The sequence below is a fragment of the Chroicocephalus ridibundus genome, chromosome 2 (genome assembly GCF_963924245.1).
Source record: "Chroicocephalus ridibundus chromosome 2, bChrRid1.1, whole genome shotgun sequence".
Taxonomy (NCBI): Eukaryota; Metazoa; Chordata; class Aves; order Charadriiformes; family Laridae; genus Chroicocephalus; species Chroicocephalus ridibundus.
This window is the reverse complement of record NC_086285.1, coordinates 89,373,117-89,393,400: the sequence shown is the minus strand read 5'-3', so window position 1 is coordinate 89,393,400 and position 20,284 is coordinate 89,373,117. Positions and strand designations below refer to the sequence as shown.

At 35.2% G+C, this 20,284-nt stretch overlaps 1 protein-coding gene across 1 annotated transcript in view; it reads right to left on the bottom strand.

The window, feature by feature from the left end:
• The window catches only part of DNAH5 (dynein axonemal heavy chain 5), a 152,298-nt gene that overhangs the window by 21,399 nt on the left and 110,615 nt on the right, over positions 1-20,284 (bottom strand). Inside the window, exons 54-65 of the mRNA XM_063324079.1 lie at positions 18,702-18,855; positions 17,665-17,932; positions 16,840-17,071; positions 15,128-15,242; positions 14,691-14,867; positions 11,412-11,615; positions 9,799-9,978; positions 8,737-8,874; positions 8,008-8,143; positions 6,253-6,569; positions 4,860-5,015; positions 4,265-4,447 (exon numbers count right to left, since the gene is read on the bottom strand). Coding sequence (XP_063180149.1) covers positions 4,265-4,447; positions 4,860-5,015; positions 6,253-6,569; positions 8,008-8,143; positions 8,737-8,874; positions 9,799-9,978; positions 11,412-11,615; positions 14,691-14,867; positions 15,128-15,242; positions 16,840-17,071; positions 17,665-17,932; positions 18,702-18,855 — 2,260 coding nt within the window. The remainder of the gene's footprint in view (positions 1-4,264; positions 4,448-4,859; positions 5,016-6,252; positions 6,570-8,007; positions 8,144-8,736; positions 8,875-9,798; positions 9,979-11,411; positions 11,616-14,690; positions 14,868-15,127; positions 15,243-16,839; positions 17,072-17,664; positions 17,933-18,701; positions 18,856-20,284) is intronic.

Genomic DNA, 20,284 nt, shown 5'->3' with positions numbered 1-20,284 from the left:
ATATATAAAAGATGGATACCTGTTGATTAGTAGCTTTACATTTAAAAAAAAAAAAAAAACAATAAAACTGTTTAAAATACCTAGAAATATATGTTCTTCAGAGGTAAAAGGCCTTCATTCTTATACTACTCTTATTACAAATGAATCCCTCAGAGATAAAAATACTCCATTGAAACAATAGCAAATGTTTCAACACAGTGAAGTAAAAGAAAGAAAAAGGGAGAGAATGGGTTAAGAGTCTTTTACAAAACAAGGATAATATGAAACTTATGAATCAACAATAAGTGAGCCAGTTGGTAGAAATATTAGCTATGCCTACAGAAGTACTCCTCCACTGTTCACAAAAGTCTGGTGGATATTTTTAACAATGTCTGTTCACCTTTGTCAAGTGTTCACCTTTGTCAAGTCCATTTCAGCACTGCAGACAGGCTGCTACTATTCCAAAGAAACACGGACAACACCAAGAAATACATGATCTCTCATATAGCCCTAGCAGAATTATGAACCTGAGAGACCTTAGCGAGGCTTAAGGAAAGGTTTTTCTCCTCCAATTTGAGTAGCCTTCATTTATACAGATTTGCAACACTGTTACAACTTTTGAGATTGTTTTTTCGTTTTCCCACATTCTAAACTTGTGGTCTTCTCATTCCTACACTCTGCTAACATTCCTAAGTACTTCAAGAATTTAGTTCTTGTAAAGAAAATCCTTTTATCTTAAAAAGGAATTTTTTAAAAAATTATCTCATTATCAAATTTAGGTTCTTTTCTTGTCACTGTACAAAAAGTATATTGAAACATCATCATCATCCGGTAGAAAACACACATTGGAACTGTTGTCATAGAATAATGTAAATGTCACATAAACTTAGAAGATGTGCATACAGATTCAAGATTCTTACAAAAAATGATGAAAAAAGACAAGAAAACTACAGTTAACTCCATTTTAATCAACTGATGCCTAATGGAACTAAAGAAAAGTACGTAGCAATTACAAAGCAAGACAAGCATTATGCAAGTTTGATGAAGTAGAAACAATTTTTAAAAGTCTAGCATTAAAAGAATGTTAGCATCCAATTAAATATACTAATTATGCTGAGAAATCATTCTGAGCCAAATTAAATTTCATGTTTTGCTGAGTTCAATTTAAAAGGTTAAACATATTCTAGAGTGCAATGCATTTAAAAAACAGAAAGCTAAGTTTTCCTCATAAGAAGAGCCTGAGAAACAAGTTGGAAACAGAATGACCGAACTAAAGCAAGTGAAGTAACCTTAGATGAAAACCTTAGTGAAAAAGCTATCTATTAAGCTTTTAAAATACGTTTTGCAGATCAGGAAGAGTACACAGTTGAAAGTATTCTGCATGTCTTCAAAAATTTCCAGTCATAACATCAAGGACGTAAAAAAACAAAGACAAGTTACCATATACATAAATTCCAGGAATTTGCACCAGAGGCTATTTCAAAACCAGCTTTATGGAACTGCTTTCATAAGCTGATGTCATTTTGCAGGCTGCCATAAAGAATGCTAGATCTTGTTAATATTCATAGAATCTTCATGGTTGGAAAGGACCTTTGAGATCATCGATTCCAACCATACTCCTACAAAAACCCCCCACAATCTCTGTCACTAGAGCATGCCCTGAAGTGCCACATCTACATGTTTCTTAAATACCTCTAGGGATGGTGACTCAACCACCTCCCTGGGCAGGCTGTTCCAGTGCTGCTACATAACTTAAAACATTCTGTCACAAAATGATTCACAAGTGCAAGAATTTGCATCAACTTCCTTACAAAACTTGAGCCTTTCTCCACCAGAAATCCTGAAATATGAATATGAAAATTCAAAAAGTCATAAATAGTTTCTGTGTATTATAAGTTCACTACTAATCTGACATATCTCTTTCTACAACACTAAATAAGCAATTTTTTGTCAAATTACATAACAGCCAATGTAGCAAAACAATCATATCATTAAAACAATATAAGTTATGCTACATTCAGACATACATCAAGTCTCTCAAATCCAATAATTCCAAGAAATAGAATAGAATTAAAATTATACAGATATACCAGTTACCCTTTGACCTTCTCGTGCTTAGCTCACGTCTTGCAAATTGGTTTAACATTCTGGTGGAAAAGAAGAAATCAGTACCAGTATTCTTATCAGTAAAAAAATCAATTGTTTTAGATGTATGCCACACAGATTCTACCAATGGGCATACCAGACAACACAGGAACAGAAAGTCAGACTTTGCAAAATCTTTAAATGATGTGCTGTAAACCCTCCTTTTCCTCACTGCAAGTCTAAATCTCATTCATTCTAAGTGCAGAACCGTATTAGAGACAGTGGAATGGCAAGAAGGATATAAATGTACATACAAACCTTGAAGAACACTAACCTCAGGCAAATAATCTCACTTTGGGAGCAGAAGTTCCACACATACATTCTAACACTGGATAGCACCAAGCAGTCATACTACTCAAATCATTTGGTAAACTGTATCACAGTTAAGTAATTCCACGACCTCCCTACCAAAGACTACAAGAGGATAGCAAGTATCCACACACTTAAGAGAGAAATTCACAGAGATGCATAATTAGATATCATAGGGGAAAAAAAGGTTTTGGATGGTGGGATATGTCTTAATTGACTCTTCAGGAAACCTTGAACCACAGGGTGCAAGAACAGAGGCCAATCAAACTGAAAAGTGGTAAGTATATTCTATGAAAATCCCCCTGACTGTTAAGTGGCCCACTTGTCATTTATCTGGAAGAACTATCCCCAGATGTTCTCAAGCAAAGCAGTAGTGAGTACACCACTCCGAGAAGCTGGTCCAGAGATCTCAGTATGTCCACCCATTAGACATTCCCAGGTAGTGGCAAAGATACCATAGAATAATAGAATAATTTGTTTGGAAGGGACCCCCATAAATGCACTAGTTCAATCCCCTGCTCAAAGCAGGTCTAAATAGATCAGTTGCTCAGGGCCATGTCCAGTTTAGTCTTGAAGTCCTCCAAGAATGGAGATTCTGCAACATCCCTGAGTAATCTGTTCCTGGTTTTGACCACTCTCAATTTAATTATTTTCTTCCTAATATCTAATTAGAATTTCCCATGTTCCAACTTGAATCCATGACTTCTCAGTCCATTTCTTTGCACCTCTGAGGAAAATTAAGCTCCTGTCTTTTCTGTGTCCTCCAAGGAGGGATACAGAAACTGTGATGACTGGAGGAATTTGCTGATAAAATGACTGTTATCTTGAGGAATGTACTGTATTGCAGAAGTGAAGTTTGGCATAAGGCTTTGTGAATACACACATCATAGTGTGTTTCAGAAAGACCATGATAATTCCATTACATAGTGGGTTGACAAGCTGTCACTGGTTGAAGTGAAGCTGATAGTGCAATGGAGCTGTCTGACAAAATATAAGCCTTCATAGAACGAGTATGATTTCTGTCATGAGATCCATGGACTGATCAGGAATGAAATGCAACTATTTGACACTAACAAGATGACTGAGGCCATTAAGAAGGAACATTTCACACTGAGGGGAGTTAGGGGAGGAGGACGGGAGGACCTCAGCAGATGCCACAATAAGGGAAAACACACATTCCTCTCTAGTGAAGGTAAACTGGAACTATTGACAAAATCTTAGTAAATACACAGTCATAGATGCAGAGAGTCTCATTTGACTTCAAATATTGCCTGACCAGGGTGTCCAATAGTTCAAAAGATACCAACCAACCTCCCTCTAGAACTGCTGGTGGAATATTTATTGGGATTGTCATCCTGAACTTGGACTTCCTCAACTAATACATCTGCAATGTCAAAATAGGTTGTTAGCCCATTTCCCCTTGAAGCGAAGCAAGGAAGTAACTACATCTGAACCCTTTGCACCAGGTTATGTTGCCATGAGCTCCACAGTGTGTAGACAGAAGAACATCAGTTTTTATTCAAGGCCCTTTTCCTTTTCACGGGCATTCTCATGCGGTTATAACTCATTGAGGCAGGAAAAATAAGGCGAGTATGGTACAGTTGTGATAATAAAGACAAATAGAAACTTCTACTTGAATGAGTCTATTTCTTCTATGCCAGCTTTTAAACCATCGTAAAATAGGTTATATTAAGAATAACCTCAATAGAGAGAGCCAGAAAGTTACCCTGCAATATGGGAATAGAGAGTAATAAATTAAAATTAAAGGAAAACCTTCTACAGGTAACTGCGAGACATATAGCCAGAAAAAAGATACAACCAATTCTTTTACCTGTTTCTCTGTGAGAATGACTCTGCCTAGGAGTTGATTTTCAAGGCCTTTCATGGTCACAGTAAAGTCAATGATGGAGGTTCGAGCACTAATTTCAGGAGAGTAACCTGGATTTGGCAGTTTTGTAGTAATGTAAAGTCTGAAGCCATTCATAACATCTACTTCCTTATCACCAACCTTCACCTTAAGAAAAGCATTAAAAAGAAGTTTTGAGATATCAAGAACCAGTACACACTCTTTCAGTAGAAACAAAGGTTACATTTTTCTGTTCAAAGGTGTAAAAATCCAGCTTTAAATTATATGATTGATGCAAATAATTTGTTGAGAATATTTATGGAACAGTTTAAATGACGCATTCACAGATTATTTCATTTTTAAAAATTGTCATAAGCAAAGGGATATGGAACTCTATAGGTTAAATATATTAACAATCTGTGATCTTACGCTTAAACTCTACTTTTTTTGGTATTAGCATTAACCAAATTTAAACATGAGTTTAATCTTTTATAGTCATATACATATTAGGAGTTACTTTGTTTAGGACGAGGGGATGGGGGGCTGTTTCCACTTGTTTGCTCATTTGTTTTATTTTTACCTTGTTGGCTGAACCTATTTTAATGAAGTTTCTTTCCAGAACATTATCAAGTGCTGGGTCAAGTTCTTCTCCAATATCTTCTATCAAAAGAGGTCTTCCCAAAGAAAGGCTGTCTTCTAAGTGATTTCGAAAATACTTGTGATTCAAAGAAGTGATCTAAAAATACAACCATGGACCTATATATTATGTTATGCCACTTACCAAGTTTTTTGTTTGTTTTATATTTATAAATTATTTAATTTTATTTAAATTACTGACAAAAACAATGATCCTGTGGTTGGACTAGGATTAAGGCAAAGATTGTGACGACAAGAAAAGGTAGCATCAGTGTACCATATTCTCAGATCTCATTGAAGACAAACTTCTCTTGTTCAAAGCAACACTGAGCACCTGAAGTTTTGATATCCTATGATCACAGGAGCCTTTTATCACCTTCAATGTTATCTTGGATAACATCCCCAAGTCAAACTGTGGCAAGGCTAGGGCCCTTCTCCCCCGCCCCAAAAAATAGGGGGTTATATTGAACAAGCCATTAAACAGCCTTTGCTTTAAAAAGTAGTCCTCAGTAAAACCGTGATTAATTTTCAACATGTACACAAAGCACATGCAGCTTAGTTTGTTTATAACTCCATAGTTAAAATCTAATAATCATTCTTAACATAACTAGCTAGGCAACCATTAAAGGGTTCCGCACAGAGATAACAATAAACATGAATTAATGTAGTTTCCTAATAATACTCTCAGAGCCACTCTATTATCCTTCAAACGACTCTTTATCGTTTTCAGGAATATCTTTTAAAATAGCTGGTTTGTTGGTGTAATCATAATTATAGCAAGCAAGGACTTTGTCATATTTTCACATTTGCATTGAATTGGTGTATCTTGCCTCAGACTGTATGTTGTTGCAATATTGTCTTCCCTGTATATTTGCAGAATATTTAGCACCTGACATCCATGCTAAAACACAAATTATAAATAATTTCTGATTAAAAGATGATAAAAATATCATGATGTGAATCTTCATTTTTAAAAATTTATATGAACTTGTATTAATCACTTATTTGGGGTTTTTTTTCTAATGCTTATAGTATTCTGCAAAGATGCTTCAGCCCTTATCAGACATTACTCGTTCAGCCTATTTTCCAACATTTTATGTTTCATTAAAATAAATTCATTTAAAAAATTGAGTCACTGGTACTAATAAGCTTCAAAAGTACACTTTCATATCTAGTCAAATCTCAAATCTACCAAAATATATCTGAAATGTCCTTTATATCCAGACTAGGCATTTTATATAAAAGGAATTTTTTAAGTATTACTTGAATCACTGAATTGTACTGTTTTCTGAGCTAAGAGTTTCTAGGGATTATGAAAACACCAGCTTTCCTATTACCTGAAGTTCATTTCTGCTTTCCTTATTTTTAATCCAAATTTTACCCTGTGCCTGTGGATCAATTAATAAAGGATAACGAGATGCTTTAGTGACAATGATTCCATTCTGTATGGATAAATCATCATTTGGTAATCCTTGCAGGTTCCATTCACTGATGGTTGGAGCATCAGTCAGCATTTCTATGAGGTTCAAGTTGTTACCAAAGGGGATTTTCCGGCTTTTCATTTCTTTTTGCCAGTCATTTAATAGCAGACTGCGGAACTCTTGGTTAAAAGGACCAGAATAGGACAAAAAAGCTGTAGCCAAGAGTACATCACCTTAAAGAGAAAAAGGAAAAAAAGACATCAAAACATTACAGCTTTGCCAATTCCATCCATGAATGAGCTGCTTTCTTCTCTAGTTGTTACATGGTTTGCCTGGTAACTGGAGAACACACTTTGACCCATAAAGAAAACAAATCAGCCTTTTCCCCAAGGCTTAAAACAATGCTACGTTTCAGGAGATGCCACATTTACTTTATCCTTTCAATGCAACTGTAGGAATCAAGAGACGGGCATTTGGCAGCCAGCCAAGGTCAACCCAACGCACACATATAACACTATTCCAAACACCAGATCCTGCACAAGCAGGACATGGCAGAATAAGCTTAATTAAACTTCCAATTCCATCATTCCCTTGCACAATTTTGAGAACAGGCTTAATCAATATTTTGGGGGGAGAAAAGAACCTTTATTTAGGAGTACTAATTAAGTACAAATTAATTACAATTATTACTACTAGTAATAAAAAATTATTATGGAGGTATTAAGTGTGACAACTTTTAATGTTCTGGTCAGCTTCAAAACTGCCCCCCTAAGTTTCATGACACCGTAGTTTGGGGTGGGTTTTTTTTGTACCTCTGAAGTAAGAATGCAGGATTCATTTGAAGAAGATACTATACTTTTATACTGAGCACTAATATTTTTTAGATTTTTTCAAGTTATCTATAAAAAAAAACCCACGATGAGTGTGTGGGGAAAGTATCCTGTATTTTAAATAAGTTGGTAACACACATATACATATTATACCAGCAAATAAAATACAACCTATCTAATATAATACAAACTATACAACAATATCTGCTTTTTACAGCATTTCAAGGCAAAAGTCAGAGAAGAAACTTCAGACCACAGTAAAGGACAAGATAAATTTAATCTACTTGATCTAACTAATAAATTAATTCTTTATTACAAAGTACTTTAGTTTCCAAGTGCCTATTTATAAAATCGAAATGAACTTCTAAGAAACAAAAGTTTTATGAGCATTAGTAACTGAATTCAAAAATATTGATTTCTACATATAAATGTCAGCGCCTGAATATTGGTCTTCCTCTCTTCCATGCATATTCTCAGTTACAGTCATTTTATTGGCACTTGGTAATGTATCACTCTCTTTGGACTGCTGCCTACAAACATCAGTCAAGTTAAAACATCAGTGTCCCAAATATGCACTGCATGTTATACACATCAAGTAAAAGGCCATGCACAGCATACAGAGTCATTGTACTCTTTTTTTAAATATGAACTTTAGTCTCATATTGTATTTTTTTACCTTGCAGTGCTTTAGCAAGAAAATTAGTAACAATTACCCTCATTTTAGCAACAGGGAAGCTGAGCTACAAAGTAAAAGTTTGAAATTTCAAGTGTTTTCAGTTTTGCTACCCATTACAACTCAAGTGACTAACTTCCAAATTCAAGGGTGTGGGCAAAAGCTTACCAACTAGCCTCTTGGTTTGCACTGTAAATTCTTTACTCTGCTCCGTCCACCTCTCTTTTTCACCTGCTAAACCAGTTATAAGAATTGAGGCAGTTTGCATTTTATGACGGCAACGGTCAGCATCTTCAAGCAAAGTCTACAGACAACCATACACCAAGAAATATGGTTTAGAGTCAAGTATCTGATAGGCCGGAAAAATCTCTATATCTTATTAAACTAGTAGTTAAACAACAGTGTAAAAATATATTCTCAAACATTTATATCACTGTGCAGAGGAGGGAAAGTGGGATGGAAAAAATACATCTTGACAATCTATCAACATCTGTCGTTAATGTTACTTAATTTTCTAATATTTCTGTTCTTAAATTTCATGGTGGCATGTATGTTAAATGACATGCAAAATGCCTGGTATCTATTAACTCTGTGGAATTCTGCCCAGAATTTCAAATACATTATACACAGATAACATACATTAATGAAACTTGATGTTACAGTAGTAGCCACTAAACAAATAATACGAATAAAATAGTTATTGAGGAGGTAGGAGGAAGGGGCGGAGAGGATCAGTGGCAAAGGAAAGAGGTGGGATCCAAAGAGGCAGGATCCAAATACCTATCTCTTATCCTTTGTTAATCAACATCCTTTTCCAGCAATATTAGTGAAATTGAGAGAATGCATTAAGCTTTCCTTAAACTAAGAGTGGCAACTTTTCTGTAAAGAGCAGTTCACCTGTTTTTCTCTCATTGCTTTTTCATACTCTGCCTGCACAATATCTAATTCTTCTTGCTTGGCACCCAGTTCTTCTTGAGCTTTCTGCAGATCCAGCATAGCAGTGGTTAGACGATTCTCCTGGATTGCTAAATTAGCCTATGAAGCATGCAAATATAAAAGTGTATTCGTACATACAACACCTCAAAGCATTTGCTATAATGTATCTCAAAGAGTTTTACCGTACTACATTTCACAACCAAGCTGCTGAGTGGAGATTTCATCATTCATCATTAAAACTTTTTATTTGAATTTTACAACAAACTAAATTCTTATGGCAGGTAGCTGCTGTTAAGCAGCAGGTCATTATTATCAAATTATCAATTATTAAAAAAAATTAGAAAAACTTCTACGAATACTGGCCATTTTCCATCTGACACAAAAGTTAGTCTGATCTGGCCAGCAAAAAAGACTGGTGCCACTAGAAGCCTATTCGATTTCTCTGATCAATATGCTTTGTCTAATGAAAGATACTACCTCCAACTACAAACCTTGCTTCCCTCTCGGTCATTCCTATTACAAATACAAACTATTCTATTTTAAAATCATGCTTGATCTTGTTCTTCCTGACTTTCATTCTTACCTTTTAACAACTATTTAGGCCTGTTTTTCTCTAAATAACACTGATGAACAGAGTGTCTGTACAGTCATCTTATGAACTGAGATCTGGAACATTAAAAGAACCAGAACTCAAGTTTTTTCCTGCTTAATTCTTAATTAAGGACAGCAATTGCAATAGTGAGTTAAACTGGATGACAGCTGCTTCAACCCCATTCAGAAGGGGCCCAGAGGCACAAACTGCACATCTCTCTCATAATTTTGACAACTTACAAGTAGTAGTACAATTAAAATATATTTTACTGTAGACTTACTACTTTAAAGGTAATAAATTCCTACAGAGGCAGGCACCAGTTGGAATAAGGCAGCTGATGTTTGCAGATGATTAAATCCTCAAGTGCACACAGGTAGGGAGGAAAAGAAGCAAAGAGTGTTTGTGTGTCTCCCGCTGATTAATAGACTTACCTTTAAAGGTAATACTTCTTTGTTGATAGAAAAAAATACAGCCATAGCTTTGGTCCATGAGCAAAGGCCAGCAACATTCCCACATACTCTTTTAGCTGTCTCAATGTTGTAGTCCACCATTTCAAAATACGGGCTCAAAAGTTCTACTACTTCTTCATTAATTGTGTCCTTTTGAAATTGCTAAAAAAAATGAGTGCAATCTACATAATGTATGTAAGGTATGTAACCTACACACATACGTATTTCAGCACACACAGAATGCTACCAAGATCACAAATGTTATTTACAAACAGCTAATACGAAGTTCTCCGTCTCATGCATCTTTGAGATCTTGCTAAAGTCACTCTGTTCTATAGTCTTACAAAATGGAAAAAAGTTTCCCTTTAATTATATTCTTTGTTATCTTACACTATCCATCACCATTACACCTCTAATTGTTGATACAAAATATCACTGATACCCTGCTTGAAATCTATTTTCTTTACGACTGAATAAGTAACGTAACTATCTTCAAAAATAAAAGGAAAAGCTTAGCTCTGGTTTGTAAACATACATTGTACAAGATGGTCCTTTCAAAGTGAAAGCTAGCTATCTTCTCCTTAAATTACCTTATCTCATTAGTGTAATGTATTTCAATTTTAAGAACTTATTTTGACCCCCTCTTTTCTCCAGAAAACATCTCCATTTTTCATCCCCAAAAGCTCTCAATTTTCTCCCTCAAATTTATTTTGATTGTCAAATATTCTATATAAGTTTGGTCTTCTTAAAATATTTATTTACAAGGTATACTGAAAGTCCATCACTGATGAACTTGAAAAATATCTGTTTCCTGAAGCACAAATACGTTTATCTACGCACAAGCAATGAAATGTTCAAGCCCTTCAGTAAATTAAAAATCCTTATGAGGAGATGCAATGTGAATACTACATAAATGGCATCCATGGCACTACCAATCATACAAAGTTGGTCAAGCCTGCCATCTGTGATCTTCCGCTGAACCAGAGACAGATTAAGTAAACTTCTCAAAATGCAGAAATCAGCAATAATAACATCCAGTGGTGCAGGATAAGGTACAATTTATTCTGAGTAGATTAATCATAACATTATTAGTTTAAATTATGAACAGGGATTTATTGACCAGTTTACTCTTTCCCATTTCCCTAGACATATGCTATGGAGCTGAAAATCCCAAATTTAAAAAAAAATCTGATTTATACATCGTAATAATGAATTATTCTTTTGCAAGCCACTGCACAAGTTGCAATGCTGAAAATTAATGAAAAGTTAAGTACCAGAAAAAAAGATGTTTTCTATCAGCTTTAATAAAACACATAAGTAATGGCTATTCAAACCAAATGCTTAAAGCTTTGAATCATTTGTCACTGAAAGTAACTTCATTGCCTTACTTAGAAAAAATTATAATTGATTTATGATCTAACTTTGCCAGAAGGATTCAAGTTTATTTCATTATGACATTTTTAAGGCCTTAACATTTCAGATCTACTGTGTGTCTGATTCCCCATGCACATCTGTTCTTCTACGAACACCAGAGAAAACACTGTCCCCCATTTTCCTAAATTAAAAAAATATCAAAAAGAAGGTTGCACAAGCACCTGTAGGTTCTGTAAGAAGTTCCCTGCTGTCATCAGTTTCAAAGATTCTTGCCATGATGGGATGGTACAGCACTTTTCCTGATCAATTTTCACATTGTTCACTTTTCGCTGGAAGAGCAGTAACACACAATCCATGATACGCATAATGAGGTGAGGAGGTCGACCCAGTGTGCGGACAGTGGCAATATCTGCAGGTTTTATTGTCTGTGAATTTAAAACAAAGGGTAAAGCAATTACTGTTACTGTTTACTTAATAAGACACAGAGCACAAGCTCACCAACAGTATTCATCCATTGGAGAAGAAAAAATTATTCACATTATTTTTGATTGAAAATAATTTTGCCTCTAAAAAGCATGAAGCTAGAAGGACCCTCCAACCAGATTTGCACTACTACCTCCTAGCAACTACCAGGAAACCTTAGTTAGGCCACCTCCACAGCAGCACCTAAAAGCTTAAAACTACCATGCGCATTTTTGACAAAACAAAGAGCAAAACAGATATATCTTGAAATTTTACCTATTTTTTTAAAATGCAAACCTATTGACCAGAAACTGAGTCTAGAAAGGAAAATACATTCTGTTGATATTTTAAGGTGAATTTAGGAAACCAGTGAGAATGCCTGATACATATATAGATTTGCACCTTCTGATTCATCTTACTGGGAATATTCCCGTTGTAGAAGCAGGCCTGCGAGAAAAACAAATAAATTATAATAATGTATGAAAACCTAGGCCCTATTAAGTAAGGCCAAGTAAGCCTTAGGATGCAAATCTAATACTATAACTTGTAACTCTAGTGTACATCATGAATCAGAAAGGACTATCAGAAAAGTCTACTGAAGATGTTTCCTTAGAGAAGCACTGATTTGAGCAGTAGTACATACTGCACCACATAAAGAGCACAAAACCACTGAACAATGGTAACTGCTGATGGTAGGCACACTCCTATACCAGACGTAACTTGGATCAGAAGCTTTGTTTATTTACAGGCAATTTAATCAGTCGGAGTACATGACAGTGACAAACAGTAAGCAACAGGTTAATGCAGGTGGTATAATACCTTGCTTCTAGGATAGCACGTGCCTCACTGGGAATTCATAAAGGAAGATTTTAACTATTTGTGTTTATACTTCAGGAAAGGGATTGTAAATTATTGCAGATTATCCTGATCACCTTCCTTCCGCCTGCCTGTTGTTTCCCTTCGATTTTTGCTGCACATTGGGTTCAGGGCTCACCTGATAATTCAGCGGGGTTTTTTCAGATATACACGTGGAAACAGGGTTTCTTAGTGACTTTTGGGAAATTCAGCCTCGCCTTTTTTGCTACCATCCAAATTGTGGCAAAAGAGCAGTATTTAATTTCAATTTATTTACTTATTTACTTCTAGTTGTGCATTTAATATGCCATTTTAATTGCAGGGCAAGGGACAACTAAGTTTTATTGAACTTTGACAATTCTTACTCAAACTTTTAAAAATTAATCTCACTATAAGTTTAAAAATACTTATAAGCTGTTCTGTACCTACCTTAACGTAGCATTTAGTTGTCCTAAAATACATAAAAAATTGAGTGAAATAACAAGCCATAGATTTTTTTTTTTTTTTTATCTGGGAAGTTACCTTTGAATTTATCAAATATTTTAATAGATATTTGTCTATAGTGCAAGCAGAAATCTGTTACAGGAATCTCTAGCTGGAAATTTACAAATCTGTAATGATTATCAGATTCATTTTTTGAAAGATGCAGCCCTATACAGACTCATATAGAGAATTTTCTTGATTTAACGAGTTTCTGAGTGAATGAATGCATGCTGAGAATACAGATATGCATGCTGACAGGATTACTTTTATTACAGTTTTCCTTTCCCCTTTAGCCAAAGGGGAAAGCAATTCAATTATAGCAAATGCAAGAATTTCAAGATTAAGCCCAACTACCTTTTCCCATTGTGAAGTCTTACAATAACGCTAGTGTAGCTTTTCCTTAAAATCAGATTTTAATTTATTAGAATACAAAATTTCAGGAAGAGCAGTATTGTTTTGGTTTGGTAATTTTGGCCAAAACCAGAAAGTAAGCTGTAATAAGATGCAGGAGAGGACACAGGACACTGTTGCTCTTTTCGTACACTGCCCAGTTAGCATTTTGTTTATGCACTGGTCAGAATGCTTGCCCACCTCTGGATTTTATTCTTTTTTTGCCTTTCTCCTGTAGCTAAGTATCAGGATCTTATGGATCCAGACCTGCTCTCTTATTCCACTCTTATCAGCTGTCATGTCATCAGTTAGACATTCCTGCTCTGCCCTTCAAGAATCAAGTCAGTCAGAGACTGTTAAGTACCTCTCCCTCAAAGCGAAGTCATACATTCAGAAGATCCATGAAAAATTATTTATACTAGATTCTGAAGACTTTAATTTGAAGCAACATCATAATAGTCTTTAACCATCACAACTGTTGTCAGACTCTTAAGTGGAAAGGAAAACCTGTCAGTAAATCTACATAACAACATTTGAGGTTTATCTATCCTTCATTTTTTTCCTTCACTCTTTCTATTTCTTGAGACGCCAGCTCCCTGCTGGCCTCTAGTATTAGATTTACTTCAGATCCCACTACTGCTGCTCATGACAGAAATGCTTTGAGGGTCATTCTGTTATACAGTCAGCTAAACAGACATTAAAAAAAAAACTACGTGAGTTCAACAAAAATTAATCTTTTTTCATCACTAATGATGCATCACGTAAAGATATGGGCAGATCGCTATCACTCTATTAAAAAAGCTTTACAAAAAGAGCATGTTGAAAGACATGAAGTCCCATGGTGAATGCTAGAAATCTGGGTAACTCATAAGAAAAAGAAATTTTTTTTGAAGGCGGCAGAAAAGAGTGGATCAGCAAACTTATTCAAAATGCAATTCATTGGTGAAAACTTAAAATAAAACAGGAGGTTTAGCTTTGGATGGAATCATAACTGTTTTTACATGGAAGGCACTTCTTCACTCATTGCACACAATCTGTTTTATAACAGTATCAACAGTCATTTACTGGTCTAATATCAACCTACAGCACATCATATATCAACTATAGTTTCACATGAAAGGTAAAACTTGCCCTTCTCTGAAAAACTGGGTTTAGTACTCAGGTGGAAAAAGAAAAACAAAATTGAACTTAAAAATCCTGAAAACAGGTATATTTATTTGCACGCATTTCCTGTCAACTGATGAGTTATGCGATGCTCCTGCAATCTTATATAGCAGTAAAATAGGGTTATACATGGTCCACGTACTAACCTGTAAGGCTGCTTCTGCCTCTTCCAAAGCAGGCTTTGCGGCTTCCAACTTCTCTTCAGCAATGGCTTTGTCCACTGAGATACTGTCTACAATAGCTTGAGCTTTGTCTTTTACTTTCTGAACTTCACCCTTCACCTTCTCAGCAGCCTGTGCTTTTACAGTAACTTCTTTCAATACCTAGAATGTGAGAAAAACCACATGCCAAATATTAAAGAAAACACCTAGTTGGAATGTGTTATTTTTTGTTGTAAAATTTTACCTGTTGAATTCCAGAACCAGAAAATTCAAACAAGATGACTTTCATCACTGTTATAATTTTCCAAGATCCCTTTTTTTCCAACATGTAACTTCCTTTTACTTAATTAATCTTTTTGAAATAGAATAAATAAAAAGAGAAGAAAAATCAAACAGCAATACACTTTGAAGGCTGTACATACCATGTCAGCTTTTTCATTGGCAATTTGAAGTTCCTTTTCTTTTACCTCCAGCTCTCTGCTTAGAGCTGCCACTGACTCAGAGGCCTCTTTCAATTTTTCCAGTCCAGTATTCACTCTGGAGTTAAAAAGCAAAATAAGAAGCATGTAATTCTCTATGTAATTTACACTCCACTTCCCAAATAATTCCATTAATAGAATTAATCACATCAATCAGAACAAACACTAGCAAACGATGTTTTGCACTAAAAGTAAAACTTGTACAGGAACTTTCATACTTGTACAGGAACTTTCATACAAGTGTGTGATGTCTTCAAAATAAAGTGAACAATAAAGAATTACATGAAGAGAGTCTGTAGATTGAAATTTTACCCACTTCTAACTGAAATTATGCCTTTATTATTGCATAAAAATCCTATATGTTGGTTCCACATGTCACCATCTCTGTTGAACTCCAACCTGATACTTGTAAGGACTGAGTTCTATATAGCAGAAAGCATTTTGTCATCACTAGAATCCTAAGAAATATCTCAAATCAATATTTCTTGTTTGAAGAGGATATCAAAAAGGCTAAAAAAATCAAAATACTGAAATCAAGACCAACAAAAAGAGAGAAATAGAAAAATAGCATTGAGATAACTCTTATTCAGCATTAAAATGCCCCTTCAACAGTGTTCTTTGTCTATCAAGAAGTCAGTCCTCATTTGGGACTTTTCAGACAAGTTTAAGTGGCCTCTACAGAGGCTGCTATTGCAAAGGCTAAACAGTTCTTGGACAGCTATAAAGAAATACGGAGAACACATAAAAAGTAACACCTGCCAAAGCAATTCAGACTACGCAAGGTGAAGTGAAACAAATTGACATGCATGAACTAATCTGGTACATTTGAGGTGTTGGGAGGTAAAAAACAGGACCAAACCTCTCTGTTTTACAAGTCTTCACCCATAACATAACTACAGATTTCTAACTCAATTTGGCTTTGAAGCCAAAGAATGTTTAAAAGTGAAATAAACTAGTTTGAGTCTTTTTTAAAGGCTTCCAGCTCTTTGTGCCAATCTTTCAAAATTGAGAAGACAGTTTTTCTTAAGGGTGATACCAATTGACATGCTAAATGCTAATTTTGCATTCTATTTGAGTATTTGTGACATGAAGATAAACTTGCAAATAGACAACATTAGTTTAATAAAGCATCCAAAAGGAGAATGAATGTATCAGAAACACTTTAATAATCTACAAGTAAAAAGCTCAGCAGCCTAAATTGTGGTTCTATGATCACAAACCCAAAAACGCCAAGGGTATTTCTTACATGTTCGTATCACAAGGATACAACTGTTTAGCAAAAAAAACAAAAGTTGCTCTCTGGCAACTTAAATGCTATTGCGAGTATATTATGAAACTACATATAGATGTTTCCTTTCTCTCATTAAAAATACATAGGAATGATTTATATTCACCTTTTTTCCCACCACCTTGTTTTTTCATACATCACTACCCTTTTTTCCCCTCCAAAAATATATAGTCTTTAACTTATATGCCACAAGCAACTATAATATTTGATCAAGTTACACCTTTACACAATTTAGGAAATTTAAAAAAAAACTTAAATAATCCTTTTGCTGTGCAGAGACAAGCCATGCATTGAAACTAAGTGTGTTAGAATATACCTATCTGGGGAAGAAAACTACAGAAAGACAGTAGTAAACTGAGCAGTTTACCTGTTTGCTAATGTCTGCACTTCGGCGCGCTTTTCTTTGTATGTGGTTTTATATCCTTGAATAAAGGACAGGTAGGATTTGGGAGTCACGTGTGTAGAACGTCTGTATCTTTGAAAGTAATCAGAACACTTCTCCGCCACTCCATCCTGGAATGAGCCCATACACTGCACAATTTCCCTCTTTGTTTCAGCAGTACAGTCCATATCAAATGAGGACAGGAAATGTTCAGATACTTAAGAAAGAAAGAAAAACATAAATGTAAGTAAATATTCAGGAAAACTTCTTAGCTTATAAACAAGGCAATATAAAACATGTCAGTGTGTATTATGTCACCTTTCCTGCAGCTTCTGAAACACCAGTTGTCTTTACCATCAGATTCTTAACATTATTCCACACTGCTCAGTAAAAAGTATTGCAAGAATCTGGTATTCTTTCACCTCCAAGGTGTGCAACTCCTTTCTCTCTCTGAACCTGTGTAAATGCTAGCTACCAGTTATTGGGTAATCACAGCCTTCCCTGTATGCCTGATCACAGGCACAGTCACTAATAATTCCTTACTTTAGTAGTATTTTGCCTTCTTTACTAATGCCTTTAATCCATCTGCAAGGGGAATTTTTCTTCAAACTGTTTTCAAAGCCTTTCCTCTGTTAGAAATATTTCAACAGTTTAATACAGCAAGCTTTACAGAAGAAAACATCTATAGCAGATTTTAGAACCAAATAAGTTTCTTTTGCTAGTGTGCTGGCAAAATTCAAAGCAATTAAAACAACTTCATGACCATTGATCAGAGAACGAAATATCTGCAAAGACAAAACCTACACCTACCTGCCACCAGAGCATCCTTAGGCCATCGGCTGAACCAATCTATAGTGCATCCAGAAATGAGAGCTGGGAATTTCAGGGCCCTATTTCGGAATTTTTCACCTACTGGTGAAAAGCAAAGAACCACATGAAGGTTCTGACGGACTCTGGTCATGAAGTAGTCATACAGAACCTCACTGGTTGGAGGTTTACGTGGATGTTCCTTTTTGAAGGTGGGTATGAGGTCACTAATGATGTCATCTACTTCATCACGTGCAAATAAATTTGACACCTTTGAGAAAAAGGAAATTTTTTTCATGCTTTATAAGATGACCCAAAATAGACAATATAGTATAAGGTTCATTCAATACATAGCATTTCAGGAAGGGACGTACACTTCAGAAACTGAAGTTATTAGGACGCACCCCACTTCTTTAAACTAGAAGTTTTACTGAACTCATTCCATTAAACACATTGAAATCTAACTTGCTCTAAAAGTAAAGCCCACTTTCCCATGTGAAAAACAAAGAATCCATGTACAAAGGCTTTGTTTTCTTCTCTTAATATTCTAATAAGTAGAAGAAATTACTCTGAAACACACCCCTGAATTAAAACAAACAAACAAACAAGAGCCATCCCAACCATTCTGGACATAAATTTACCATACAAAAACTAATTGTACATGAATTATTTAAATAATTAAATATTTAATTTAACAGACAATTTAAAAAAACTTCAGTGATGTTCCCCAAGTCTCTTTTTTTTTTTTAAGCTATTTTCATGTCCCTGACAGCTTGTCAACACATTTAAAAGGGTATGACTTAGGCAATTTGTCTGTATGGAATGATGATGCTCATTCTTAATTTTACAATAGCTTTGTCTCACTATAACCTAGTATAATGGATTTTTTCCATTCTTTATAATACTGTAATGATAAAAAGCACTTGAGTTTTAGTTTGTGGACGTGTGCCCTGTGACATATATTGAACTAAATTTGGTTATTTTGCTTCAGAATTATAAAGTTTAAAAAGCAGAAAAACGATGATGAGAAGGCATCTTACCTCTCCTGATGATAAAACATTGTTCAGGTACTCCAAGAAAGACTCATCTTTGATCTCATTGTCTGTAAAAAGAAAACAGATGCCTTTGCCTTGCAGTCCTGCTGTTCTGTACAAGAGTTTCAGATCTTCCATCAAGTTTAAAGTGTTGTACGATCTACAAAAAATGACAGTTGTACTAATATTCATTCTTTTTAAAACAGGCTTCCAGTTAAAAGAAAAAGAGCAAGCAAATTTAAGTAAGAAACAATCTCTTGGAATTTAAGGGAAAGAGGTGTCAAAGTCCAGCAATTTTCACTTAGATTAGGAGGAAAGACATAGCTCATTTCAAAGTCTCACATTAAATACCTAATCTATTCTTCTCTTGCCTGTTCTCTTTTTCACCCCCCACATGAATAAAAAAAAATTTAAAACTACAACCCAAACCCACCAAAAAAGCAAAATAAAATCCAACAAAACAACCCCAAATCTGAAGTCTTATCATTTATTTATCTTTTACTAGAAAAAGTGAAAAGACAGGCAGGTGCTGTCTCACAGGATTTTGCCATGTGCTGAGTGCAATAAGATACTTCAGATTTTATTAACTAATTAAAAAAATAAAACTAGTTGGCCCTTCTGGTGAAAGTCATCAGCAATGGTGGCACTCTCACAGTTTTACAAGAAGGAAGGAGAGCAGCAGCAAAATAAGGCATTAAAAAACAGAAATTATTCGACAAGGTGTGGTGGGTTGACCTTGGTGCCCACGTAGCTGTTTGCTCTCACATATTCTCACTCCTCTCTTCCAGCTGCTGTTGCACAGCAGGTTTTTTCCCCTTCTTAAATATGTTATCACAGAGGTGCTACCACCATTGCCGAGTGGCTCAGCCTTGGGCAGCTGCGTGTCCACCTTGGAGCCGACTGGCACAGGCTTTATCAGATATGGGGGAAGCTTCTAGCAGCTTCTCACAGAAGCCACTTCTCAGGAAATAAATACATTGGGTTTATAATTTTTTTCTTGATGATGAAGATAATTTTTTGCATTTCAGCAAAAATGATCATAATCAGCAAGATAAGGTTCCATACATGTGTTTATAAATAAGACATTTCAAAAGCAAAGACATCACTAAAATTAGAAATGGACACAGAGAAGACACAAATATTCTATGCCCTTTTATTTCAGCTGCAGGGAGAAATAATGACTGGAAGTTATTCCATTAATTACTCAAAATTAGACAAAAATACTGATCTGAAAAAAATACTTTCAATTATACGCATTGAGTTAGCAATATCACACTTCTGCACTTGTTTGTTGACCCACTTGGAGAACTCCCAAGGGGTTTGTAAGGCAGGACTGTGTTTTATCAGAATCTTTGATGAGTCTTTCCTATAACCATGCTTATTCAAATCTTCACTCAGTCTATTCTTCATGATAGTTTCTTTAATTCATCTGGTGCATACATCAGGTTTACAAGCCTTCAGATGTAAGGATTCCCCAGATCTTTCCTGGACTTTTGTTTTCATTGGCTTTATATAGGTCTTCTTATGATTCTCAGCTGCCACGCAACTTTAAGTGGGAAGCTGCACACCGTTTTTTAACTCAATAGTTC